This window comes from Peromyscus maniculatus, chromosome 4, assembly GCF_049852395.1.
Source record: "Peromyscus maniculatus bairdii isolate BWxNUB_F1_BW_parent chromosome 4, HU_Pman_BW_mat_3.1, whole genome shotgun sequence".
Classification (NCBI taxonomy): Eukaryota; Metazoa; Chordata; class Mammalia; order Rodentia; family Cricetidae; genus Peromyscus; species Peromyscus maniculatus.
The window spans coordinates 52559078-52586216 of record NC_134855.1 but is presented as its reverse complement, the minus strand read 5'-3'; the positions used below and the strand labels follow the sequence as shown (position 1 = coordinate 52586216).

Genomic DNA, 27139 nt, shown 5'->3' with positions numbered 1-27139 from the left:
AAAAGCAGCTGAAACCCCAAACCTACAACATGGCCACCAGAGCGTCCAGTTCACCCTCAGCCCCACCCAGTCTCAGAGCATCCAGTCCACCCCCAGCATCACCCAGCTACAATCGACCTTGCAGGGCCTATGCACCCAGCCAAGGAGCTTGCTTTTCAAAAGGGAATGCTTCTTCTGTCTATCAGAGAACCATCTCAGTGTCATCATCCTGTGATGGGAAACTGCTTACGAGATACAGACACTCAAAATCAAAAAAATCCCTCTCCAGAGTGTGGACACTCAGAGTTACCAATCCAGGACAATTCTGCAGACATCAACTAGCCCTCCATTTTGAAATGAGTGATTTCACCCTTAATCATTAAAAAACACTTTCCTATAAATATATGATCTATTGTTCACAAATACTTGTACAGCCAACACTGTTAAGCTGGAGTATTTGCCAAACAATAAGGGTTTGTCCATAGGCACTTGAGGGACTATAGCCCACCACCATGTGCACTCTTATGCGCAATGCGGCAGGATGCCTGAGGTTTCAATGCTTCCCTATGTGTTTATGAAGGAATCGGAAACAGGAGTTGCAAAATGCATCATCAAACACCATCCAAAATGGTTGGGGGAAAACAACATTATGTTCTGCAGAGGTTTCCTTTTTCTTTTTTTCCTGTGTGTTTTGGTTCAGTAGTTTCAAAGTAGGAAAATGTTGCTGTGTGGCATTTATTGGTAAGTGAAAAAAATTACCATAATGCATTTAGAAAGAAAAAAAAAACCCTGCTCTTTCACCACTCTGACAAATGAGAAACACACGCGATGTTTGAATTTAGAAATGCCTCGCATTTCTCAAATATCTATTGGGTTTATCCTAAAACCTGCACCAGATTTTCTGATCTTACATCCCAAAACAAACATCCATTTTGTGACATAAAATAGTCCAAATTCACCTCATATATTATTGGATGTAGAAGGAACCTAGCGTGAGTTATTACCAGTTTTCCCCTAAGAATTAGAGAAACGTTTTAATATAACTAAAACGTCATTTCATACACAAGGCCCAATAAACTATAAACCCTAAAAATTGGCCTCACTCACGGAACACATCCTGAGTACACGGAATCACCCCACCCCCACCCATGCCCCAACCCTCGAAAAACACCTGTTAACCTAACATAGCTCTGACCACCGTCAAACCACAGAAGCACGGTAATCTGTACTATAGGAAACCTTTATTGACTCCCACCCCCAGCCAAACTGAGGTGTCCAGAAGCCATCTGCACACTCTTCTTCCCAGGGCGGATTCGGGGGTGGGGTGGGGGACCGGATCTGAGGGTTCCCAAGTCAAGGGATCTCTGGGGGGGGGGGGGGGAACGAAGGAGTCCCCTATGCACTTCTGAGCCCAGCAGGACCCCACCTCGAGCCCCAAGGGACAAGCATCAGGGAGGGAGATGCCGAGAACGATCCCAGGGTACTTGGGTAATACAGGGCTCCGGGAAGGTGGCACCCATTGCCCGAGGCGGTGGCGCGGGCAGCTCGGGCGGGCGCCGGGAGGGCGGCTCTTACCCGGAGGCTGCCGAGCTGCGGGCGGTCGGCCCCGGCGGCGGCTGGAATCCATCAGGCTCTGCCGGGCTGCGCGCACCCTCGGCGGCAGGTTCGGGCTCATGTTGCTGGAGGGACCGGGTGGGGAAGCCCGCGGCCGCGGTCGCCCGGGCAGAGCAGGCGGGCGGCTCCCCGCAGGAGTGTGAGCCGCGGCGGGGGGCTCGGCGCCCGGGGCTCCTTCTGGGCTCCCTGCCGGCTCCGGAGGCAGCCGCGATGGGCACCCGGGGCGAGCTGCCCTGGAGTCGCGACGGGAGCCCAGGCCGCTGCGGACCCCGCGATCCCGCAGCCGGCGACTGGAGCCCACCTCTGCAGAGACAAAGGTTAGAAAAAGAGGGGGTGAGGCTCTGGGAAAGCAGAATGCGGGGGCAAATTCGCCTGGGAAATCAGGAAAAAGGCCGTGAAGGCGAGCGGCGCCTGCACATGACCAGCCGCAGCCAATGACAACCGCAAATAGGTCATAAAAAGGTCTATTACCAAGTTGTAAATTTTCTTCAAACAAAAAGGAATTTACTGCAATTCCTTGCGGATTTTGCACATACAGCTCGCGAGCGCCATGTTTTTCCTCTCCTTTCTCTACTCATTCTCCTCTCTTTCTCCCTACCCCTCCTCTTTATCTCTTTCCTCTTTCCTCTTTCTCTTCGGAATCCCTCTCCTCTGTTTCTCTCTCTCTCTCTCTCTCTCTCTCTCTCTCTCTCTCTCTCTCTCTCTCTCTCTCTCTCTCTCTCTCTCTCTCTCACACACACACACACACACACACACACACACACACACCTTTTCTAGGAATTACTGGGCATTTTTGTTTTTGTTTGGCTCAAAACCTCTGGTGCAATTGGCCGCCATGTGCGAGGAAAATGCACGCAGGCGGCGCTCAGTCTCTGGGGATGTCATCCCCACAGCGCCTCCCCCAGTGCCCCTGTCTCCCCCTACGTTGGTCACTTGGCTTCTCTCCTCCTCTCCTTCACAAAAACACTTGTCCAGAAGGAATGTCAGGCACTCTCAGTTTTTACCCGCTCATCCCAGGCAAGCCACATCCCAATTTTTGTCTAGGAAATTGGGCTGCACAGGCCAAGAAAGCACATGCTCTTCTCACACTTGGCTCTGACCTAAACTGGGGGTCCCTCCGGCCCCCTGGGGTTTTCTGCAGTGGGAGAGCAATCGCCCATCCCAAAGGCCTTAAATATTTCTAGACACTTGTCTACCTCTCCAAAATGCCATTTTGAGCCCCTACGGCTGAGTTTTTAATCTATAGCCACAGGAATGAACACCCCCACACACATACCCCAACCCCTCACTTTAGGTATGAAGACTATTGTGAATTGAATTCCCGTCCTCGGTGCTCTTACTTCCGTCTCTCCCCTCCCTCCCGCGTGTTTGACTGTTGAAAGTGCTTAGTTCCTCTCTGGAGAAGAGAAGGGCTTTATCTATTCACGAAATCTAGAAAAAAATTTCCCCTCAAAGGTTGGGATCATATCTCCTTTGCATCCTCAGCGGGACCCTCTCTGGTGAACTCCACCTGAAAGTCAATGTCCTTGGCTGACCTCCAACATTCCCCTCATGGGCACTGTCAGCCAGCTGTCAATGCCTGCCTGGAAGGGGTCACTACCCTGTTCAGGCTTTTCAGAACATTCTAGCAAGACATTTCTAAGTATAAGCTCTTTGCCAGAAACATCTTCACGCCCAGGAAGCAACTATTAGGTACAAACTTATTTAAGTAAGGAACGCACAGCATCCTTTGGTGTAGGCTGTTTGTATCCCAAGAGAAAGTTCCTATGACCTTGGATAATTTTAATTAAAGGGCTTCTGCCACCATCTGTCAGCAAAAATCTTATTTCTTGAAAAGGTCAGTGGGCCCTGATTTTGCTGGTCCATTAAAATGTGTTCTCTCTCTTTCCACCTCTAGCCATCCAAGGATTCAGCAAACACCAAAAATATGGAGGACAGACGCTGGATGTGAAATCTTATGCACTGTATTAAACATGTTATTACACAAGGAAATGGGCAAGCTGGTGTTCCTTCCTGTTCAGAACATTTTACATTGCTCTATACACATGGAACTGGGTAAAGAGATTGTTCAATTCTAAACCATTCTAGAAACGAATCTCAGTTTGCCTCTGCATCATCTCCCCTCCACTCAAATAAAAGTAGACTTTATCACCTGCCTTTGTAGCTTGGAGAATGAGACAAGGGACCGCACAGACAAGGCAGCCATGTTACACGGTTTGTCTGCTGCCCAGAGGAAGCCATGTGTTGTGGGACTTACAAAATGGTACCCTTGAACTGACTTTCCTCTAAAAAGGAGTAGGAGCCACGCCCTCTTTTTGTATTTCTGGCTCTTGTACAATCTAGTCACTCAGATGGCTTTTCTTTTAGTCAGTGCTAACACTGACTAAACAGGGGTCTTGATTTTTACCTTATCACTTTATAGACTGCTCTAAGTCTCCTCTCAGGGCAGAAAAGCTCCACCTGGGTTTGCAGAAGGGTCTTTGAAGGTTTATGTGAATTTATGTAGGAAAAAAGTCTGTTTCTTCCTGCGGTCCTTCACTGTTTACAGATCTGAGCCCCTTAGAAAGGCATCCTGCAGTGCTCCCTGCCAACAGTCCCTCCACGGAGACACCCGAGACACCATCATGGGGTGGGGAGGTCTAACCACTGCACAGAGAACATGGAGAGCGAGGAGAGGAAGAGAGGGAAGGGGATGGGAGGGTGGAGGGGAGGGATTCCTCAGGATCTTTATTTGGAGACAGGTCTATCTTCTTTCATAGCTGCAGAAGGAAACATTCACTTCTACATGTATTACCAACACTTTATGTGTGAATGTATGTAGAAGTACAAATTCATAATCTCAGAACATGAGTTGTTGCAACAGTCTGTACATGAGCTGGGATTTTACCATGGTTAGGGGGCCAGTGTCACCCAAAGGTGCATTTCCAGAGCAGTATAGATTGCCAGAATGTCAAAGACGGCATTTTTACCTTACTTCCCATCCTCGAGTTCCATTTCTACTCATCCACTTAGTAGGTCCCTTTCCTAATTAAATCTTGTCCAATTCCAGTTTGAAGAGAGCTATTTGGTGGAGCATTTTTGAGTGGAAGATAGCAGTTTTTAATGTATTTACTTTTAGTCTATATGTATAAATATTTTGCCAGCATGTATGTATGTGCACCACGTTCGATTTCCTGAAACTGGGATTATATATGACTGTGAGCCACCATATTGGATGCTGAGAATCGAACCCTGGTCTTCTGCAAGAGCAAGTGCTCATAACTGCTGAGCCATCTCTCCAGCCCTGGAGATAGCAAATTTTAAAGAGTTCCTTAAATCAAAACAATTGGAGTTTAGCCAACACTGGTTCCCAGGTAGCTTATGCCTAAGGCTGTTGCCCAGCGAGGCTCTGGGCCTGAGGCATCCTTGCTCTGTTCCAGCCAGCACAGATTCAGGCAGTACACAAGAGCAAAACGTCCCCAGGCGCAGCACTGGCCCTTGCAGCTGTCTCCTCCGTACAAATGCTCAAGCCTGGGACACCCCCGACTTCACCTGTCCTTCCCGGCTTAGGTTAGCAAATGTCACAGCCACAGCCTCTTCCCAGCCCCCCCCCAGGGGGGGGGGAGAGAGGCAGGTGGGGATTTGCCCCTTACCCAGCCAGTACCAATCCTGCCATCCACCAACACCTGGCAGTGAACCTGGCCCCAAACTAAAGAATCTTCTTTTCCTGCCCATGTAATATAAACCACTTTGGAAATTAACAGTAATTTAAAAAAAAAAATCTTTAAAAGTAAACATGGCTTTAAAAACAAAAAAACAGAAGTTCTCAACGTCTGCTTGAAGGTGTTTCCATTTTCAGTGAGAAATGAGACCTTACTTGAATTTCTCCTTCTTTCCCTCTTTTCTCGCCCTCCTCCCCCACCCCTGGATAAAAAGGCAGCTGCAAGAGTAGCCCCAAATGGGAAATGGATATCTTGTTACTAATAAATGCCAAACGCCAGCTTCAACTAGGACTCCATGGAATTAAGCTGTGGTGTAACCTGGACTCTGGGTCATCAGGCCTAAGATTTGACTTGAATCATTTTGAAGTTCAAAGCTGTCACAGTATCATACCAGGATTATTTAATGCAAGACAAAGCATGAACAGTCAGCCCACTCTGGAAGGAAGCCCCAGACCATCATCATTTATTGTGTTATTATTATTATTATTATTATTATTATTATTATTATTATTATTATTATTAAACAGCTTGGGAAGTATATAACCCACACCCGCTTATCAAATAGAAAGCTTGAGCAGGTCACTGCCTTCATGTGAGCCCTGGTCATTGTTTGTGACTGGCGAGGAGATGGTGTTTTCCGCGCTCAAAGATATCAGCTCTGCTCTTTAAGGAGGTACATTTCTTTATTGAGGAGCTATGCTCTGGAGCGGTTGTTTACACTCGAGTTTCTGCGTTTACACTCAGGGCTTGTTTCAAATAGGTAAGGTCGTGGCTTTCCTGAAGAACAGCAGAGGACGGACGTACCAACCGACATCTGAGATGAACGTAGCAAGCTGGCTTAAAAGGAGCATGCGAGCAGTGCAGAGAGAACTCTAATCAATATGGCACCTACTTGACAAAGCAGAAACACAGAGCACGAGACCTAGAGCTCCCAGGAGATGACAAGCAGGGTGCGAAGCGAAAGCAAGGCCACTTGCCAGAGTGCAAAGTTAATGAAAAGGTTGCAGTTAGTTTTCAAGTATTACTTCTCTAGATTATTCAATTGCCATCATTTGTATGGACTACAGAAACGCGGCTAAACGTCGATTCTTACATTATCCTTAAACTCTCCTCACTGGCACAACACTCTCCTACGTTTAAGGAAACCGAGAGCCTGGACGATACATTGCACTCTTCAGGTAATGTGCTTTTCCAATATCTGGCCCAGACTCTTCCCTGACAGACATTTACAAAAATGTTCAAAGAAACCTTCTGGAAGTAAACCAAAAGACACCCGAACCATCGTTACAAAAGCAGAAAGAAAAATATAAATAATACATTTCATCAAATAATATAAAGTAAATATTCTGCAGGCATAATTTTTTAAAAAAATTATTAATAGACTTCTTTTAATTTACTCACTCACCATAAAGATTTAAAATGTTCAAGTGCACTTGTTTGATTAATAAAGCATTTTATACTCAATCATTTAGTGCTGATCATTAGGAAGTTTACGTTGTTGAGGCAAATCACCAGCTCAGACATTAAAAACCACCATTATAAAAATATAGCTACAAGGTCGGTATCAAATTACCCTTCTATAGGGCAGCTCAAGGACTGCTTCTATGCGATACTACGAACTATTTTTTAAAAAATGCCCAAATCCCTTTCAAAGCGCAGAAACCTCAAGAGCAGTGGCATTAAGGTAGCTTGAAACACAGGTAAAGTCCTTTCCAAAAAGGAAGGGGGAAAGGCGGTGTCCAACCAGCATCTGCTGATCGTTAGTCTCAATAGTCTGTAGTAAAAACTGTGAAGTTTAGAAGTTAATCGGTGCGGCCTTCGGCTCCGTCTTCCTCCAGGTCTCGGGCTTCCTTTTTGGGTTCTCCGTCCTTTGCCTCGGGCCGGGACACGGGGAACTTATCCTTGTTGTTTTCTTTTTTCCATTTCATCCTCCTGTTCTGGAACCAGATTTTTACCTGTCTCTCCGTGAGGGCCAGGGTATGGGAGACCTCGATTCTTCTCTTCCTGGTCAGATAAGGGTTAAAAAGGAATTCCTTTTCCAGCTCTAGGGTTTGGAAGCGGCTGTAGGTCTGCCTTCCTCTCCGTCTACCAGGAGCTGCTGATGGAAACAACAAAAACAGAGGACGACAATCAACGTGTTTGTTTTTTGTTTTTTAATGGTTGATGTCTCTGAATGCTGTTGGAAGTTTCTGGAACGGGCTTAAGAGACGAAACACACAGTGGTCTTTAATTCTGATACAGACATGGGGTGGGCAGGCAAGAGAAGCGGAGACCCGGTCTTCACAATTACTCCGTCCTCATCATCTTTACATACTTTGATAAAAGTCCGTGTTAGTTTATGTGCAGGAGCCACAGTGGCTACACGAGTAGGAAAAGGAGGGGGCGAGGGAAAGGACAGGGATGTTTTAAAGCTAGAACGTGAGATGAAAGCAGATTTCTCCCCTCCTTAGGAAAAAGAAAAAAAAAAAAAGGCAAGCGCATCCCAACCTTGTGGTCTCATCCAGGGAAACATTTGAGAAGGAGACGAGCTCTGATTTAAGTGGTCTGGGTCCTCGCCAATATTACCACTGGACGATTTACAGTCAGGATATTGTACCAGCTCGGCCTCTTGCTGGGTCGTAAAAATCGGCTGTCTCTGTAAGTTATCGTATCCGTAAAACTTCGCGGGTTCCCCGTGACAGGCAATCCCGCCGCAGGGGGGAGGCGGCGGCGGAGGCGGAGGGTGCGGAGGAGGAGGAGGTGGGGCGGCCTGGTAGGCAGCGGCGGCGGCGGGGCTGCCCGCGCCGGCGTGGAAGTAGTCCTGGCCGGGGCCCGGGCCGCCCCCTCCGCCGCACCCGGGCTGCGGCGGGGACGGGTGCGGGTGCGCGTGCGCCTGCGGGGGCGCGTGCGGGAAGCCGGCCGCGCTGTTGCCATAGAGCTGCAGGGCGGCGGCGTGGCGGCCGCTGACCTCGGGCGCGAAGTGACAGTCGTAGTAAGTGGGATTGATGGCCTCGCCCGCCGCGGCCGCCGCCGCCGCAGCCGCCGCCGCCGCCGCCGCCGCCGCCGCCTTGTACTTGGAGTACAGCGGGTTCACGAAGTACGAGCTCATCGGGGCGGCGGCCGCGGGCGGGCGGGCGGCGCGGAGCCGGGGAGGGGCGCGCCTCAGCTCGGCCGCGCTGCCGCGGGGGCCTCTGGGGCGGCGGCTCGAGCCGCGGGGGCCGCCGGGCCTCGTCGCCGCCCGCCCGCCACCCGCTCGCCGGCTCGGCTCGGCCCGGGCCCGGGCCCGGCGCGCGCTCCCCCTCAGGCCCGGCCGTCCGGCCGCCGGGCGCTCATGTCGGGCTCTCGCGCCGCCGCCGCCGCCTTGGCCTCCTCGGCCTCGCGCCGCCTCCCTCGCGGGCCGCGGCGGCCTCTCCCGCCCCCGCGCGCCGCCGCCGCCGCCCTCCGGGCCTCTCCCGCCGGCGCGCGCCGCCGCCGCCGGGCCGCAATATAATCGCCGCCGCCCCCCGGTGACCCGGGGACCGCGGCCTCCAGTTTCCTCCCGGGCACCAGGCGGCCCTCGCGCCCCCCGGGGGCGCGGGGGGGGGGGGAGGGAGGGAGTAGGGCGAGGAAAAGGAGTGCGCGCGGGCCCCGGGGAGCCGCTCAGGCTGGGGTTCGCGGCGAGCCCCCGCTCTGCAGGGAGACGCCGAGAAAACACACCCTCTGCCCGGTGCCACCTCTCACCTCAACCTCTCCCCCCTCCTCCCCGCGCGCGCACCCCACCCCACCCCCCCCCGCCGCCGCCGCCCCCTCCTCCCAGCGCTGCCGCCGCCGCCGCCGCCGCCGAGGCTGCCGCCCCGGTGCGCGCCGGCGAGGCATTTTCGCACCCCGCCACTGCGCGGAGAGGGAGCGAGATGGGGGGCGAGATAACCGCGCGGAGGGATCCGGGCGGTGGCGAAGCGGCACCCCCCCCCCCTCCCTGCGCCGGACGGGGACGCCTCACGCCGGCCCCGGGATGCCTCCGCCAGCCTTAAAGGGGGCCCATAAAGCCGCACTGCCAAGGGCTCCGGGGGCCACCCCCCGCCCCCGGGCCCGCGGGGAGGGGGCGCGGCCGAACCTTAGCCTTGGGGCAGCCAGGGAGGTCCCTCCCAGGAGGCTGCCGAGCAAACGACCTCTCCCCACAGCTCCCGGGGCTGCCCAGTAGAGACTGGCCATGGCCTTTATTTTTTTTTGCATTTCTGAACGTGGACGAGCTGAACGAGGTGGACGGATCGGTCCTTGCATTTGTTTGTTCGGGCCTATCTACGTGTTTTTTTGCTTTTGATGAAAAGCCACAATCCGCCCTCCCAAATCCTGGCCTTATCAAAGCGAATCAAAAGTCCTGCTTTTTCCAGCCGAGCAGGCCTTGTGGAAATGAGATGTACATTTACCCTTGACGCACTGCATGCCTGGCTGAGGCTCCCAGGTTAATTGATATTTAATGGAAATCATGCCCATGAATATAGTTTCCATCATTTCACCCTTGATAGACGTCAGTGTTGGGCGCAGGGGGGGAGGCTGGAGAATGCGGGAAGGGTGCATTAAGCGTCGCCGAGGGAGTGCGCAGAAGAGCTGCGGGAACGTTCCCAGTGGGACGAAGGACTCACGCCGGGGTGGGTGGCCTTTCCTAGGGCAGGGCGCAAGGCTCTGGGGTCCCAACCCGGGCGCCCAGCGGACTTGGGCGGGCTGTGGCCCCGGGTGGAGCGCGGGGGGCAGGCACTCGAGTCCCCCAGCCGAGATTCGGATCGGGCCGGTTCCAGGCAGCTGCGGGCAGGCCCTGTCCTCTGCTAACGACTTTAGCTCATACACCGAATCTGTAAAACAACTACCGAGACTGGGTGCAGGCCTTAGCTTAAACTTGATTGCCCCCGAGGGGAAATAAAGAGAAGGCTCACGAGGGGCTCGTTTGTGAGCGGTAAGGAAGGGAAGCAGAGTCCCCTGCGGAAGTCCAGGGTTCGCGTTGTCGGGAATGGGCCAATGTCCGGATTTGGGCAGCTGTGCAGAGAGAGCTGCGTGGCTTTACACCACCAACCGCTTCCCCACACGCTTTCATCTTTTCCTTTTCTCGAGTTTGAATGTCCAATAAATATGTTCTCTCTCTCCCCTCCCTCACTCCTTTCCTCCCTCGCTCTCTCTCCTCCTCCCCTCTTTCCATCCCTCCCTCCCTTTCTCCCATCCTTCCTCCCACTTTAGGTGCTGAACCCTTTATCCTTTGGGATAATCCGTGTCTGGAGGGCACCAGGTCCTTTGGTCTTGAGAACAGAGCTTGGAGAGACACCCCAGCTCGCCAAAGACTGGCTTACACTAAATCACACTGCGCTGACTTGCCTCGGCCAAATCCAAATGCCCCAAACCCCAGATGGACTTCTGATGCAAGCAGGCCAGAGATTTCAGCTACCTTCCATTCCTCGTGGGTTTGTTCAGCCCATGTGGACTGGATCCCGAGGTCAGTCCGAGTGGATTGAATCTCGTTTTTATAAATAAGGTCGACATAGAAAGGCATATTCGCTAGTTATGTTCGACTCAATTATTTCTACAAGGAATGGTTGAAAGTGGTGAAGGTAAACACATTATTGATGAATCTGGAGATGCTGAAGACACGTGTTATTAAAATTTATTTCAGAGAGTATGGGAAACTTGTTATTGGGGTGGTTAAGGGCAAGGCAGTTTTATTTTGTTTTTGTTTTTCTTCCAAGTATCTTTCAAATTTGAAGTGTAACAACTGAATCTGACTATTAAGGATTTAAACTTCAGTCCTGCAAATGCCCAATTAAAAGATTTTTTTTCCAATAAAGCCTTGGAACTAAACTTGATAATTGTGGCCTTTTATTCCACTGTTTGGCATGGGTGTTTATGGGAATGTGGGTATACTTGGACACCGAATAAATGATGGATTTGGGAATGGAATGGGGCAAAAAGCCAAAATCAAGAACCCACATCTCAGTAACACACGGCACTTTTAAAAACTCCATAAATTTGGGAGGTCGTCCATGAACACAGTACTCATTTCTACATATTCAGGCCTAATTTAAAAAACAAACCAACACAACAGCACATTTCCCCGATGACAAAATAATGTGGGGTTTTCCGGTTTTATTTAAGCATTCCGTTTGTTATCCGAAAAGAAGAAGAGCGCAGTTAACTTCGTAAATATCTGTGCTTTTTACTTCTGTTTTGATGGAATGCATTAACTTAACGTTGTATAGTTTTCTGCACAACAGTCCAGATTTTCTGAAACGCTGAGTGAGACAAAATTTTTATGTCTGACGAGCACGGCTTGAGAATTTAATAGCTCACGTTGTTTATTTTTGTTAAATTTATCCTAATTTAAGATTAAAAGTAAGATTGTAAATATTTTTAATCAAAACCTTCCTCCACCGAAATGCTAGCTTTACGAGATCAGAAAGTGGAGCAACAGCGCCCTCTAGTGGCCACATGCTGTCGCGAGCTAACCGAGTTTGATTTTTCCTTTCATTCGCCTCAAACCAATTCTAATCTTAATTCTTCAGTTTGACTTGGGCTTGGACCACTGACACTAATAATGCTTCATCTCCTTGACTGTCAACAAGTCAATTGCAGCAAACGGGGCCCCCTGGATGCAGAGGAAATTCTCATCTTGGCTCACAAGAGCTTGCAAGTAGTGTGTTTGCCAGAAGCTTCCAGCCGGTCGTTTGCCAGACACCACAAGTCCCCCAATTCTGTAATCTCCTAGCTGTGCTTTTTAGACATAATTGTAGGACAGGCTAGGCTTAACACAAATCAAAACTTTAAAAAATTAATTGTGAGACTTTTTTTCAAAGAAACCAAGCACTTCGACAGCTAAAAATTTCCTAGAAGTCAAATGTTGTTGTTGTTGTTTTTCTTAAAAAACTGTTACTCTCAACATTAAATGATGTATATTTGCTAATTCAACTTTCTAACCTTAATGTTTTGGGCCCATTAAACTGGATAATTTGGGGTGGATTAAAGTCAAATTAAAAGCTTTTTGCTGCATTTTGTGTGCCTGTCTGGAAAGTCCCTATTGGGCTTATGTTTATTCAAATTTTCCAGACAATAAATGAGAATTTTTAAATTGCATAAGTGACAGACTGAACTGAATTGGATAAGCGGTCTACGTGTCGTTTTAAAAAGCAAATGTTACCAAATCGGTGTGTTTCTTGCTAAATTAATCTCTCTGTCTCTCATTTTCAGAAATGTTTTCCGTCAATTTAGCTGTATTGACTGTATCTGTAATAAGTGAACAAATTTCCATATTTTTGCGGGGAATTTGGAGTGAAGGGCCAGTGAAGAGGCGTGTAATGCCCCACAAGACGTAATCCTAGGAAGTGCTTGCTTGAATACATGGCCCAAGATCACTAGCCTCCCCATCTCAAGTAATAGAGTGCTCATTATGGTCTTATTTTTCTTTTTAAAAGAACCAGATAGATCATGGCCACAGTCAAAATATTGAAGAGCCACCAGCCATAGGCTACCTCTAACGTTCGCCCCATTTTAAAAAAATCAGAAATATATCACCTCTCATTTTTCTCTTCTGGATGCTCGCACCTCACTGGGGGGCTTCCTAGCCCCTGCCTTCTTGGTCCAAGTCTTGTTTATATTTTATTGTCCAGATTTTAGGACCCAGTTTTGTCTGCATTTTTCCTTTCCTCCCACAAACATCAAAATGAGATGGTTTCAAAGCGAAGCGCCTGGCCCGTCGTAAACTCATTACCTCCAGACGTCTGGCCGGCTCGATGGCTTTATGACACCTTGGCTCTTCCTGTTTTCAAAGAGCTGTAGGTATCCGCCTGGCCTAGGGGGCGGGGGAAGGCAGCACCTTCAGCCGGATCTGGGCCTTGGCTTTCCCTCTCAGCCCCATCTGCTTTTCCTTGGAGTCCCCCTCTTTCATCAGGATCCCCAAGATCTCTGCCATCGCCCCCGCCTTCCGCCCAACCCAGGCTGTCCGGCGCCGTGGCCTCTTCTAGGGCCTGCAACGGCAGTGATCCGCCCGAACCCTCACAATGACCTTCATTTTAGCCTCTCAATGCAGCCTCAGAGGGCCAAGCTGGGGGCTAAACACACACAGAAGCTGGGTGGAGGGAAGGGGGCGGCAGGATGAGGGTATGGGGGGGGGGAGTGTCTTGACCATTTGGATCTGCTAAGGTCACTTTGGGGCTGTGGTGGGGAGGGGCAGATGCTCGCGGCCTAACTGGCTGCGACCTCCCGGATCCAGCCAGCCTTTTGGGCCTGGGGGAGTTACTCCACAGTGCAAAGATGCCCTTTCTCTTGTTTAGAGATGGGGATTGGCTTCTGGGTCTCCAGGACAGAAGTAGGCCCGCGGTGCGGTGTGTCAAAGCCTTAGCAAAAGGGTGCCTGGTTCCTGGCGCCAGTATCTCTGCAGAGAGGTTCACCCAGGGCCTTTAGAAGGTTCACTGTGGCCCTGGCAGCATGATGGGGGAGCGCCGAGATGAGACACCTTCCAAAATGGCTCTCTTCGGCTAGGTGTGCGTACATAAAAGGAAGCTCTGAGGCACCTTAGAGAGCCTCCAGGTGCCAGGGCCTACAGCTTTTAGCAAGGTGTCCCTTCCCGGGGTTGTGCAGTCTGATGGTCCATGTTATTTTGCCAAGACACAGAGAGCAGTCACACAACGTTCAGGGCCAGCGGCTGGGCTCCATTTGCTCAGATCAACATTTATTTGTTGGAAGCGGTAACATTTACAACTGGTCCTGAGGCGGGAACATGGAGGGCCACCACCCGAGGCCGCTCAAGGGAACCCAGCCCTCCCGGGGAGAGAGCTGCTCCTCCTGGGCTTGGAGGACTAAACCTTCCCCGCACCCCGCGGCGCCCCAGGGCCCAGGACTTCTCGGTAGGCCTCACTGGAAGTCAGCCCATTGGCTCCCTGAGGGAAGGGGCTTTCCTGCGCTTGGGTTTGGGCTGGGAGAGCAGTGGGGGTGTCCATAATCTCCCTCTGCCTTCAGATTCTCGGAATTGGATAGTTGGCCCTGTTGGGGAGGCTGGACGGGGTGAGACTAAACTACAGGACTTTTCAGAAACATGAGGGACATTTACACGGGAGAGGGCTTCATCAAGCCTGCGTGCACTCACAAAATATAGCATTTCCTAAGGAATCAACCGAGTAGGAAAGGAGGGGGCGGGATAGGACAAAACTCCAAAGCCACTTGGTTTCTCCAATACATATGCGAGCAAATACAGTGTCCCCCAAATAACTCACAGAGACCAACCACACAGTCACTTCTACCTAAAAAAGAAGAAAAAAGTCCGAGTTGCTGGAGAGTTTCTGAATCAAGCACCCACAAAGGAAAAAAAAAAACAAAAAACAAAACCCGGCTGCCTTTGAGCGCTGCGGGCCAGGACCGCACTGGGTCAGTCTCCTTTAGGGCATTTCTCCTTGCTCATCTTTTTCATTTTCATCCTTCGGTTCTGGAACCAGATTTTGACTTGTCTCTCTGTAAGGTTCAGAATCCTGGCCACCTCGTAGCGCCGGTCCCGGGTGAGGTACATGTTGAAGAGAAATTCCTTCTCCAGCTCTAGCGTCTGGTATTTGGTGTAGGGACAGCGCTTTTTCCGGGTGGAGCGAGCGTGGATCCAGTTCGCTGCGGGGTTGTCTAGGAAGAGGGGGGTTTGCAGACAGGGAGCGAGGGGCGGAGGGGAGGCAGGGAGAGGCGACAGGGTGGGGAAGAGAGGTCGTTAAATTAATTTCACCAAGGATGGACGCTTTTCACAACTTGGGGGAATTATCATAAAAAGCCTTAATGCCCGCGCTCTGTTTACCGTACAAACCGCGCGCCCAAGGTAGGTGGTTATGGGAAGCTTTTTTATGGATGCGTGTTGCTCGCCTAGGCTTGGGTAGGCGTCTAGACGTTTTTATAGGTTAGTAAAACTATCAGTTTTGCACATTCGAGCCTTACAGGTTTCAGCAATAAATCAGGGGGCAATTTCTTTTGCACTTACTTGGGTCAAGTTGCTGCTGCGGCGGCTGCGGTGGCTGCTTCTCCTCCTCCTTCAGCGGGCAGCCCGGGCTCGGGTGATCGCTGCAAGCTGAGGGCTCGGACGAGCCTCCCGCCCCAGGCCCGGCCCCGATTCCCACCCCGGAGGGCCCGTTCCCTCCCGCCGCCGCCGCCTTGTCCCGCAGGAACGAGTTGCCCGGGAATTCTGGGCCGCCGCTCCCCTGGGACTCGCGGATCGCGGAGCACTCAGTCCGTTTGGAGGAGGAGGACGAGGAGGTGGAGGAGGAGGTGGAGGCTGCGGCGGCGGCGGGGGCCGGGGCCGCTCCGGTTTCAGGCTTAATCCCGTAGTGGCGCCCGTTCGCTGGGCCGCCGGGGCTGGGAACGGGACCGGGGCCTCCGCCACCGCCGCCACCACTGCCACCGCCGCCACCCGCGCCGCCGGGGAAGCTGGGCAGAGGCTCCATCCAGGAGCGCACGTAGCGGCCCGGCTCGGCGGTGGCCAGGGGTGGCGGGGACACGTACGGGTGGTACAGGCCGCTCATCGTCGCCGCCGCCGCCGCCGCCGCCGGGGGCTGGGCGGCCACCGCGGACCACGAGGCGGAGAACACGGTCGATTTGGGGGCAAAACTACACGAGGCGAACTCGGCGGCGGCGGGCGGGCCATCGGCCACACCTGCGGGCCGGCCCTGGGTCCCCGGCCCCGGTGGCCCGAAGCGCGCGGCGAACACCTCGTCGCCCTCGTGGCCTATGAGCGAGTCCACGTAGTAGTTGCTGAGGGTGCCACTGGACGACATGGTTGAGGCGCCGCGCGCTCCCACCCAAGGTTACACTGCCCGGCCGCCGAGCCGCTCCTCGCCGGCGCCCGAGCAGCCGACTAGTTCGCAGGCTGCAGCCACCACCATTGGTCGCGCGGCCCACGTGATCATATTTACCAATACCCGGAGTAAATCAGTCCGCTAAACTGGGGGCTGCTGTGATTTAAAAAAAAAAAAAAAAAAAAATCATCATCAACAGGAGCCCTGCAATTAGAGCTGTCGGGCCCAGGTCCACGCGCCAGCCCGGCCTGGCCCGGCCCAGCCCGCCCCGGGTGGCGGCGGCGGCGGCGACCACAGGCCTCACTGCGGCCGCAGGAGGCGCTGGGGACTATTTGTTCGTCTCTTCTGGCTGCTCTGGGTCCTGCCATCTCCACCCCGGCTCCCTGACTCCCCGGCTCTGAGCCCTGGATCGGGCTTCCACGGCACACCTAGGCGGTTACCCAGAGCCCGGAGGGAGCAGCCGGAGGCTCCCGGCCGGCCGGGTGCTGCCCCAGGCAGGCAGGCCTTGAAGGGCAGCCCCCTGGCGCCCGGGGGGAGTTGTTCTCCTTCGCCTCTTTTCTTACCTAAACCCACCCCTCCCCACACGTACCCACACACGCTCTCACAGCTTGTCGTGTTGTTTAAAACAGGTGGAAGACCTCTGTAATGATATTATGCCTTTCAATAAAAATTTTATGAGGTGTATTTGATTATAGATTAATGTGTCCCTAATAAAACGGACGGATGGAGCAGCTCGAAGGGCCCCCCTCCCTCTGCCACACTCACACACTCCCTGTGCAGCCACACATACACCCTCGACGTGAGGCTAGGCACACGCCCGAGGTCCAAGGGGTGAGCTGGGGCAACTGGACTCCCGGGCCTGGTCCAGCACAGTGCGGCCTCTGCAGGGGCGGCCTGCGAGGGGCTTCTCTCTGCCCTCGGATGAGCGGTGAGCACTGGAGTCCCAAGGAGCCGACCGTGAGGGCTACGGTGCCTCATCTTTTTTTTCCCCCGGCCTTCTGGAATGGCCCTGGAAGAAAAACATGCCACAGAGGGAAAAACCCGAACGCCAGAGAGGCCGGCTCTTCCTGGCCAAATGAGCCCTGCCTCAGTGAGGCCGGCGGGAACCGCATCTCCGTGGGCAGGGCCGCTGCATGCTTTTCACACTGGGAGGCCTGCAAACGGATTCTGAAGATGTCTTCAAAATCCGGGCGAAAGGACAGGTCTTTGAGCCACTCCCTTCCCAATTTTCCCCCCTTGCCTTCAGAGGTAAGGCCGGGCAGCCTTGAATCTGAGAGAAATGCCCATTGTCACTCCCAAATCCATGGTACAAAGCCCGGCTGGGAGCCGAGACAAAAGCCGCGGGCCGGCGGCGATTGAGAGGGTATATTCCTTGCTCTACAAGTTGCCCAGCGCACCCTTGGAGGGCTCCCAGCCCACCTCCAGCCCCGGAAAGAAAGGGGGTAAATGGCTACTTAGGGCCTGATTGATCGCCTTTACGAATGGCCCTCTGATTTTGTTTCAGGGGGCCTGCCCTTTTCCTGTAGCACAGGTTCCCCCTATCAGAAACTAACGGCGCTCCCCGCATCCCTGGGAGAAACGCAGAGGTTAAGATTACTCCTTTTGCCCATCCAAGGTAAATCAAGGACAAATTTATCCCAGTCCTTTCCAGCTAGGATTGAGTCAGACACCTCTCTCTACCAGCCCCAGGGAATAAGGCCCTCAAGGGCCTTGGAGTTTAGGAGGATTTGGGGTCTGGGGAAGGTTTAAAATAATAAACACTGGGCATCCCAAAGACTGTTTGGATGGGGGCTCCGAAGTTCGGAGAGACTACATGGATTGTTCTTTGAGGGGGAAAAAATGGCCTGTGTTTAAGAAAAAAGAAAGAAAAAAGGAAAACAAACCTGTTTTATGATGGGTCTTTGAAGATGGGTTGAAACCACAGGCCGGACCTGGGGCAACGAATTCGGTCACCTCTTCCCACAAGGACCTCTTCCCTTTCCCTGACAGGACTAGATGAGTCTGGGCTCAATGGTGCGGATTCCACAGAAGCTGCCTTGAGTTTTCCAATCTATGTGTGTAAAAGGACCATTGGACTTGTTGGGAAGTCATGTTCACTTGCGAATTCTCTTTCAGTCACCTGACTGCTCAGCTACAGGGGCTGCAGCGAGCATTTTGTAATAATAGTGAGAGATTTGACTGGGGAGAGTATTTCCATTTTTCCCTTTAAAAAAATTCATGTGGGCCACTGAAAGGTAATGGCTGAACATAAATCCCTTTCAGAAAGGAACCAAGGTAAAGCAAGATGAGAGAACTCACCCAACCTTGGCTTCACTGGGCCTGGTTGTCTTGAGCTTGGGATGGGCAGAGGGATGAGAAAAGGGTGGGTGGTGGTGTTGGGGACACAATTGGATCCGGTGCCATGCCAAGCTGTTGCTTGTTCCTGTAATGGAGGCCAGGCAGGTTCCAGGTGGGCAATTACTAGCTCCAACCTAGCCCCTGATGGTGGATTCCCCAGCCAGAAGTCATCAAGAGCTCACTGAAAGCATTAAAAATAACATAACCAAAAACCAGAGCCGAAAACACACACACACACACACACACACACACACACACACACACACACACACACACACACGGGGAACTGAAAGTAAAAACCAGCACAGCGCATAGGCTTACTTACCAGACCCAGGCTAGAGGGAAGCTCACCCCTTTGAGAATGCAATTCTAGTAACAGGATTAGGGGGTGGGAGAGGAGAGGACACTCTTCCCAGTTATGAAGACTCCCAGGCTGAACCACCCACTCTCACCAGTGCCATATTCCAGCACCCTAGGTCCTTCCCAGCTTCCTCCCCTATCTCCTTTCTCCTGCCCACCCTCTCTCCCCTACCCGACTGCCCCAAACGGGCAGTTTAGTCAGAAGAGACTCTTCCCAGAGGCGTTCGTCTCCACCATCACGGATTTCCATTTCAGAAAGCAGAGGGAACAAACTCATTTCCAGAGTTTATTGCATTATACATGCGGTCAGAACATGCACAGAGAGCACAGCGCGGGTTGCTGTTGTACTTCTACCAAACCACAGATGCACCACAAGGAAAAGGCTACAAGGCATACGTCATCAACACTCCATTTCACCAAGGACAATTGCTAAGTTCATTTGTGAAAAGATACATTGTAATGTGCTTTTTAAAGTCCCCCTCCCCCCCAAAGCTTGTGGGTTTTCTTATTTGTTTGAAATATATATGCAATTTTTTTTAAAAGTACTGGATGTTTTCAAAATGACATGAGTTCATGGGCTAACCCACACACAGAGAACTTTTATGTGAGGAAAACCGTGGAAAAGTCACATTGCTGGTTGGATAGATGGGTGGATGAGTGGATGGTCGGATGGATGTTCTACAGTTCCAATAAGTTAAGACCCAAATGAAAATGCGCAGTAATAGTTACCCTGCATTACGATGGAAAAATAAATTACACGTGCTAAGTTTTTTAATATATATATATATATATACTCATAGGGATTACAGATCACTTGCAGCACGAACAGAATGACCCCAAAGTCACATTCTAGCAGGAAAACAGAACAGAACAAAACAAAACAAAACAAAAAAAAAACAAAGAGCCATGAAGGTTTTGTTTCCGCCTCCCCAGTCCTCCAGCACTCAGGCCTGGAACACGGTGCCCCCTCTCGGATCCTGGCCTCACATGGGGCCTCAGACCTAAGAAAAGGTGAGGTTGGCGGTCAGTTCTCGGATTCGATTCTCTCGGCTCATCTTCTTGAGTTTCATTCGGCGGTTTTGAAACCAAATCTTGACCTGCCTGTCGGTGAGGTTAACGCTCTTACTGATCTCTAGGCGGCGCTCGCGGGTGAGGTACATATTGAACAAGAACTCTTTTTCTAATTCCAGCGTTTGGTGCTTAGTGTAAGGGCACCTCTTCTTTCTGCCGCTCTTTGCAGTGAGCCAATTGCTGGTTGGAGTATCAGACTTGATTTCCTCTAACAAAATTAAAGGGAGAAGAAAAGAAATCAAGAATTTTTTTTTCTCTCTCAGTCCATTCAAATATACCCTTGGCCATGACCCTGCTGGCAGACAGACTGCTTTGGACAATGCACCATGGTATTAAACATTACTCACAAAGGTGGGGCATGAAGGGGATTTTAAATTGATAGCAAATGAGAACTAAATACTTAAGTAATACAATGGAAGGGTGGTCTGTACCAGGGGTTGGCTTCTCTCTCTCTCTCTCTCTCTCTCTCTCTCTCTCTCTCTCTCTCTCTCTGCTACACAACTTTCTGGCTTGCACAAAACGTTACTATAATCGTAAAGTTCACAGATTTTCCCCAGCAACATTCTGAGTGGTCAGCCCGTGACAGGACAGGAACAGGAGCCACAGCTTGAGCGGTTACCAATCTCCCTGCTGCCCGAGGGCCCCAAGTCGGCCGCTGCTTACCCACCTCTCCTGGGCAGACAGGGAGCCCCACAACCAGGTTTACAGGGACCCAGACTCTTCCAAGAGATAAACAAACAAGAATACCTTCTCCACCCTGCCTGGGCATTGTTACAGTCCCCCCAGAATTCCCTCGATTTAAAAATTGTTTCCTTGTCCTCACACAAAAGCATTCCTCCAGAAATGTAACCCTGGGGCCCACCGGTAGACATTGGGGGACAGACCGCAGCATGCACGGGGGTGGGCACGATCCCTTCTTTAGAAACCCATACCCCTGGTTCTTTGCCTTATCCCAGCCCCAAGTGGGCAATGCAAATCCATTCTCCCCCTCTTCCGCTTTTGCCCTCTTTGTATAAGGTTGCAAAGCCTGCGGCACTCCCCAGACAAAGCCAAGGTTACCTAGCCCAGCAAAGGCAAGAAGTCCTCTGCCTTCTCCACCCAAGCACCAAGCGGCCAAACCATTTCCTTCCCTTCTGAGATCGCAGGATGCGGGGTGCAAACCCTTGAACACAAACACGATGTCTTAGGCCACCTTAAAATGATCCCTGGGTGCAAGGCAAAAAACGGGGGCTGCAAATCTGAGCCAAAGGAAAGGGGCCACTGGAGCCCTGTTTACAAGCCGCTGGTCTCCTTTTAGCTCTTTTGTTGCATTTCGGGTCTGGCTGTGGACAGATAAACCCGGCAAGCCTTTCCTCTGCCCAGGCGCCATCAGCGTGGGGCCAGGACTGGCCGGGAGGGCCAGAGCAGCGGGGGGAGAATCAGAGACCATCTCGAGGCTGAGATCTCCCCTCTAAAAGCCGGGGTGGAGCAGCACCTGCCAGTCGGGCCGCTGGGCTCCGCTGCCTGGGCTCGGCTTTGGGCACCCGAGCGCTCCCTTTCCGAGGGTTTACCGGATTGCGCGCCCCGTTGGGGTGGCAACTCTGCTCATACCGACCTTTGCTTTCCTTCTCCTGCACTTCGGGACTGGACACGGAGACCTCGGCCAGGCAGCTCCTCTCTTCTGGAAGGCCGCCTTTGGCCTCGGGGCTCTCCACTTGGGAGACTTTGGTGGGCTCCTGGCCGCTCGCGGTTTCGTTCATCTTCTTCTCCATCTGCAGCTGGGCAGCCGAGAGCTGCGGCTTGGCCGCGCCACGAGGGTTCAGCTGGAGCATGACAGTGGAGCTGCCTTCGGGGCTGTTATTGTACTCTTGGGTTTTCCCGGTGGCGTAGGTCTGACTCAGTCTAAAATATCCAGGGACGGGAACCTCGGGGTTCTCAACGGGACAGGACTCAGGGACCAGCCTCTGGTACGAAGGGACCTCGGCAGAAATGAGTTTGTTGCGCTTATCAGAATACATGCAGCAATTGGATTCTTCTTTAATGTTGGCGGTGAATGAGCAAGTGGGGACTTGCTGTGTAACAGGTTGCTCTATCCGACAGGATCTGTTCGGGTCTGTCCAACTGTCTACTTGAGGTATATAAGGATGCACATTCATACCCATATTTTGGTGGTTCACTTCTCTTTTGGCCAGAGACGGGAGCAGTCCACAGGTTTGCATTCCATAGGTCCCCATGTCTGCGCTAGGTGGTGGCATGTACATGCTGGCGCTGCTCGAATAAAAACTGTCACTCCTGCAGGCACTGATCAAGGAATCTACTAAAAAAGTATTAGCAGCAGGAGAGCTGTTGGGAAAGGACATTTTGGGGAGGAATTTGAAGAAGAGAGATTGTGTCCTTTGTAGGCTGACATCTCTAGGAAAACATTCCCGGTGTAATTGTGGATGCCTCTGCCGACCACATGACAACCAAGCCAATGAGATTTGAAAATGGCCTTGAGCCGCAGCCTCCTTGCAGGTCACGTGTTCCAGAGCCCGGCCGGCCGGCCGCGTAAGCACGGACAACAGCGACATCTACTAAGCGCCGGTGATAGTGCGCGCTGGAAACAACCGGCCCAGAGCTCTGCTGCTGGCCAGCCAGCCGGTCTCCCGGGGCTTGTTTGGCCGGCCTGCCTGCCCCCACCCGAGTCCCCTACCCGGCCACCGGGCCCCGCCGGCGGAAGGAAAGGCTTGATCCGAGGGGCCTCCGGGAGGACACGCGCACTGAGGGAAGTCAGAGCGCGGGGGCGCCTGCTCACGGAACTGTTTCCCCTGCACACACCCAGGCAGAACGCGCCCAAGAGGGCCGGTTCCGAGCAAGGGGTAGGGGCGCGGGCTGGTTAATTTAGTACTGGGCAGCTGGGAAGGTGAGTCCGATTCCTCTGGTTCTGAAACGTCCCTCCCTAGGGGCCCAAAGGGAAAAACTCTCCGCTGCAAACATACGACCAAGGTGTCGCGGTAAGCACTAGCGGGAAAAGGCCGCGAAGGTCGAGAGGCCACGCAGCTGGGCCGATCGGGAGCCCGGAGGATGGTTCCAGCCCGTAGTCACCCTCTCCTTCGATCCTTTGGCCCGGACTCGGGGCCCCTGGGCACCCACGAGCTCCTGGAGCCTAGACTCTCAGAGTAACCACACCCTGACCTTTGAGGGGCCGGCCGCTGGGAGCTTCTAGCTTGGTGATAATCCTTCGCCAGCCCTTCCCTATCCTGGAAAGCGTCCCTCGGGCTCCCAGAGACAGCTAAACCGAGTTTCCTTTCCCTCGTAATACAAGGCAGAGAGGAAGGAAGGGCAAAAGAAAATATTTTTCCAAAAGAAAGGGGAAAACTCTGACCCTCGGACTCCACAAGTTTTAGAAAACCGGGCCAGAGCGAAGAAAGAGCAAAGCAGAGGGTGTCATTTGAGCCTTCTGCAAAGAAAAATATGTTTTCCTTTTATGGATTTTGTAAAAGCATTGGTTTCTGACAAGTGCAAGGTACAAAAGGTTGTGGAATTTATTAATACATATTAAGAAGAATCAGGGCGATCAATAAAATTCTCATCTACATTCTTGGGCTACTTGGTAATTTTCTTGCTTCTGAAGGTTTTTAAAGAGTTATACCCGCTGTTGCCACAAACGGGAAGATATTTTATTAACAAATCAATCGAGACTTTGTAAAGGATAAGATTAATAGTTAAGATTTAGCATAATGGCGTTCGCTTTATGAATTATTGAAAATTATACTATTGATTTTTCCCCTTCGCTACTAACCAAGAAGGTCAATTTTTGTTTTAACACAAATCGTCAAATATTAAAAGCTATACTTTTGTCACAAGTTAAATTTTATAGTTTTGGACGATCCCTAAAATTCTTTGACAAGGTTTTGTTTGGGCAAGAAGGGGAACGAGATGGGAGAATCTTAGTCTTCCGTTTCCTCTGGTGAGGGAAAGTTTTATAAAGAGGATATGGTCTGGGGTTGTGGTCCAGCTCATTAAAGAGCAACCACTGCCACCACCACCATGGAAACTCAGAGTTTTATGAGAAACTTGAACAACTTCCTCCTCCTTCTCTGGTTGCAGGCGGGCGAGCCGCCTTGCGGAAGCCGGGATTTTAGGACAGCAGCGGGGAGCTTTAACCTTGATTTCCAAAGACTTGCCCTGGACCAGGGGCCCTGCCTGTGTGTGGGAGCTGTCCTTCGGCCTTCCGGGCCCCTTCCCTGGCGGTCAAGAAAGTAAAACGGACCCGGAAACTGACCGTGAACCAGTTCTCAGTCGGAGGAGACAACTGGGTTCTCTTCCACACTCACTCAGGAATGGGCTGGCCTTGGATTTCAGGCCCAGAGACTGAACTTGTGGATAAAACTGGTTTCCGCCTCAACAGAACATTTCTTTGGGGTTCAATGCTCCTTAAAGAGCCTCAGCGATCTGGGGGACCTCGTTGCTCCTTCACAAAAACATTTCAATTCCCCCCAAAAGTCCTTTGTCCCCCTCCCTCCCCTAAAGGAATTTCTCCTGGCCTGGTGAAAACAGGCGTCGAACGTTATTTTCGGCCTTGGGACCGATTGGCTAGTCCCCTCTCAGTGCCCTCGCCCAAACAATAACCCCTTTTAAAAAACTCCACGGTGGCAATGAGACAGACCTTTTAAACCTTTACGCAGCTGTTCAAATACAACATCATTGTCAGGTTAAAAGCCTGGCGTCTCTCACTGCTCTGGCTGCTGCACCCCGGTGGTGAAGCCCGAGACTTAAACATTACCTTTCCACAGGGCTGGCTATTTTGAAGCTGGGGAGGGGGTGTGAGGTGTTAAGTAAAGCATTGGGGGGAAACAAAACAAAACAAAACACTTTTGCCTCCAGGTTGCTAAGATCCGGATCAAACCTAACAGCCACTGATTAGCACCTCAAATTTTCCCTTTTCACATTGTGGGGATCAAATTCTGAGTTACAGCTAAATGTGCCCAGGGCCGGACAAAAGTGCCCGCTGTACCGTTCTCGGCAGGCGCCCTGACGCCAGCTTGGCGCTTTAGCATTGTGTTGCCTTGTATCTCGGCCAGGAGAGCTGCCCAGAATTCCACTGCCCAATTTTCCTAATCCTAAGCAAGGAAGGGCTGTTCAATCTAATCAGGAATTTTATGCCCATCAAATGCCCTTTCATAATCTTTATTTATACACGAAGAAAACACCCAGTCTAAAAACAAGCAATTCCTTACTGGGCTGGTAAGTCTTCAGTGAAGTTGGAGAGACAGCTCTGCCTTCTCTGTGTGTGGGTCTTTCTGTTTCAGTGCCTTATCGCTTCAAGCTCAAAGTCATCTCGTATTGAATTAGGGTTTAAATGGATCTTCACTCAAAGGCAGAAAAAAAAAATTGTGCATGTCAATTTAAAAATGGAATCTATTTCTCACAAAATTCTATTTTTTTCTCTTTCGAATTTCTGCCTTCAGATTGAGTTCTCGCGGGCAAAATTGTCAATATGTTAGGTTTACAGAATTTTAAAACTTGAGCAAAATGAAAATACTGTAAGAGAGGACAGAGAATGTGCCTTAAGACCTTAGAGCTGATACGAAGCAAGCGGAAGGAAAATGCAGTAGCTTAAAGGCCAGCTTTTATTTTGCTTAGTGCTTAATGTAGTGGCTGGTGTTTTTTAAAAATTATCTTTAGATCATTTACAGCAATTAGTTTTAATAATAAGTCAATATTGCATCGTAAAGGAGATGGATACCCTTATTTGTACCAAGACGCCTGTCTCCCTGGCATAGTTCTTTCCAGAGAAAATCTAAAAGGTCGCCTTAGCAAGAAATTAGCATTTGTAATCATAATAGTAATGAAGTGGCTTGCATCTGCACTCTCTTGTCTTCCTTGGAAGGATGGGGTGGAGGCTCTGGGCCTAAGGGGACCTATGGGCTCCTAGAGTCTCCCTGACTTAGAGCTATGAGCCGCCTCTGGATTCTGTCACTCCTTGGAGATAGGATGGGTAGGGACAAATTTAAAAGCTGCCTCCCCAGGGCGCCCCTCTGGGTTGCACTGTGTACTGTTGCACCAAGGGGAAAAGAAATCGCGGGGGCAATTGGGAGACTACCACCGGCTCCGTCAGGGGTCTACAGAGATGGATGGAAAGGGATCGAGGAGGGCCGAGCCTCTTTCTACACAGACACAAAAGGCTCCTACTTCGGAATCTGAGAACTTGGCGCCTCTGGATCGATCCGTGGCCGCCGTCAAGGAGCCCCACGCACCCTAGCCGGCTCGAGATGTGGAGATTTTCAGCCCCCGAAGTTCCTGATCCCATCCCCTGGCCTGCATCAGGCCCACGGTGGGCAGGCGCAGCCGGCTGGGCTGACCCTGCAGACCGCTCAGCAGCCGTGGTCCGCCGCGGCGGCCGCCAGCCAAGGCCAAGGGGCCCCGCACAGCCAGATGCGCGGCCGATGGGGCCGCCTACAAAGGAACACAACGACATTTGGGGAGGGAGGTCTCACCCCACGAGAACTGAAACCCGGGTTAGGCCCTAAGAAAGGTCGCTTTACAAGAGCTGAGCCCGACTGGCAGCAAGACAGGCGGAGCCGGGTATCCGCGCGGGGGAACACCCACGCCTCTCGCTGGCGCCTAGCCGGGGAGTCATGGCGCCCCAGCCTCCCGCAAGCCAAAGCCGGCTCCTGGAGGCCGGGAGAACTAGCGGACCGGCCGGCCCTGGAGCCTGAGGTCCGGCGAATGGAGGTGGGGAGGCAGAGGTCAGTGCAAATTCCGGGGGCTGCAGGTTCTTCTCAAGGAACTTAGGGGGTGAAAGGGATCCGCCATCCTCCCTTTGAGCCGCCCACCTCCGGGAGCCCCGTCTTCACACTTTTGGACAAGGATGCAAGCGGAGGGACACAGACATTTCCCAATGCCCGGGGCTTTTCAGGGCCAGTGAATCTCAGGAGCGATTTTAACTGTTTGTGGGAGCTAGCGCCCAAAGCAAACTGCGCACCTCAAGGTCAGCGGGCAACTAGGAAAGGTGGCCCGGATTCCGTCAAGTACAATGCCAGGCTACTTCAAATGCATTTCCACTCACAACACTTTGAAATCCAAATGTCCTCACAAAGAGTCTCCTACCTCCACTAACCGCATCAGTCCAGTCTGGCACCCGCACCCCAGCTTCTAAGCCCTCTCCGCTCCTACTAGGGTAGCCAGGGGTAGCACCAAGCCATGCATGGACTGAGATCTTCAGCCCAGAACGACGCCCACGGTCCTCATGGAGTTTCATTTTTTCCCCCTAAGTACACACTCAGCTAAGTTGCCAACGCCCTAATCTGTTTTAAACAAAAGCCTTTTAATCACCCCAGCCATCTGAAAGCTCACAAG

At 51.9% G+C, this 27139-nt stretch overlaps 3 protein-coding genes and 1 long non-coding RNA gene across 5 annotated transcripts; 1 reads left to right on the top strand and 3 right to left on the bottom strand.

Annotated features, from left to right (window-relative positions):
• Nucleotides 1-5958: 5958 nt before the first annotated feature.
• On the bottom strand, nucleotides 5959-8420 carry Hoxd8 (homeobox D8). Of its 2 annotated transcripts, none has more exons than XM_076569709.1 (2): nucleotides 7782-8420; nucleotides 5959-7389 (listed from the first exon to the last, which is right to left on the bottom strand). In XM_076569709.1, the coding sequence occupies exons 1-2, from the start codon at nucleotides 8380-8382 to the stop codon at nucleotides 7097-7099; spliced, it is 894 nt and encodes a 297-aa protein (XP_076425824.1). In that variant the 5' UTR covers nucleotides 8383-8420; the 3' UTR covers nucleotides 5959-7096. The 2 variants fall into 2 exon arrangements, with proteins under 2 accessions (XP_076425824.1, XP_006972584.4); XM_006972522.4 differs by having other exon boundaries at nucleotides 5959-7392; nucleotides 7782-8410.
• Nucleotides 8421-9721: 1301 nt separating this feature from the next.
• On the top strand, nucleotides 9722-11096 carry LOC143272895 (uncharacterized). Its single transcript, XR_013050528.1, has 2 exons — nucleotides 9722-9901; nucleotides 10482-11096. It is a non-coding gene; the product is annotated as an uncharacterized LOC143272895 (long non-coding RNA).
• A 2842-nt stretch (nucleotides 11097-13938) lies between these two features.
• Nucleotides 13939-18620, bottom strand: Hoxd9 (homeobox D9). The gene is made up of 3 exons (XM_015988192.3): nucleotides 18350-18620; nucleotides 15241-18101; nucleotides 13939-14894 (listed from the first exon to the last, which is right to left on the bottom strand). Exons 2-3 carry the CDS (start codon nucleotides 16028-16030, stop codon nucleotides 14653-14655), a joined length of 1032 nt encoding a protein of 343 aa, XP_015843678.1. The 5' UTR covers nucleotides 16031-18101; nucleotides 18350-18620; the 3' UTR covers nucleotides 13939-14652.
• A 401-nt stretch (nucleotides 18621-19021) lies between these two features.
• On the bottom strand, nucleotides 19022-26129 carry Hoxd10 (homeobox D10). Its single transcript, XM_006972454.4, has 2 exons — nucleotides 21414-26129; nucleotides 19022-20027 (listed from the first exon to the last, which is right to left on the bottom strand). Exons 1-2 carry the CDS (start codon nucleotides 22366-22368, stop codon nucleotides 19750-19752), a joined length of 1233 nt encoding a protein of 410 aa, XP_006972516.2. The 5' UTR covers nucleotides 22369-26129; the 3' UTR covers nucleotides 19022-19749.
• Nucleotides 26130-27139: the final 1010 nt, after the last annotated feature.

Excerpts from the sequence above, each read along its gene's own strand:
- Hoxd9 (XM_015988192.3), bottom strand. The coding sequence starts at position 16,030 with ATGTCGTCCAGTGGCACCCTCAGCAACTACTACGTGGACTCGCTCATA. Across the intron at positions 14,895-15,240 it reads GCAGCAGCAACTTGACCCAA|ACAACCCCGCAGCGAACTGG; the intron begins GTAAGTGCAAAA and ends CCCTCTTCCTAG.
- Hoxd8 (XM_006972522.4), bottom strand. The coding sequence starts at position 8,382 with ATGAGCTCGTACTTCGTGAACCCGCTGTACTCCAAGTACAAGGCGGCG. Across the intron at positions 7,393-7,781 it reads TCCCTGGATGAGACCACAAG|CAGCTCCTGGTAGACGGAGA; the intron begins GTTGGGATGCGC and ends TGTTTCCATCAG.
- Hoxd10 (XM_006972454.4), bottom strand. The coding sequence starts at position 22,368 with ATGTCGCTGTTGTCCGTGCTTACGCGGCCGGCCGGCCGGGCTCTGGAA. Across the intron at positions 20,028-21,413 it reads GCAGGAGAAGGAAAGCAAAG|AGGAAATCAAGTCTGATACT; the intron begins GTCGGTATGAGC and ends TAATTTTGTTAG.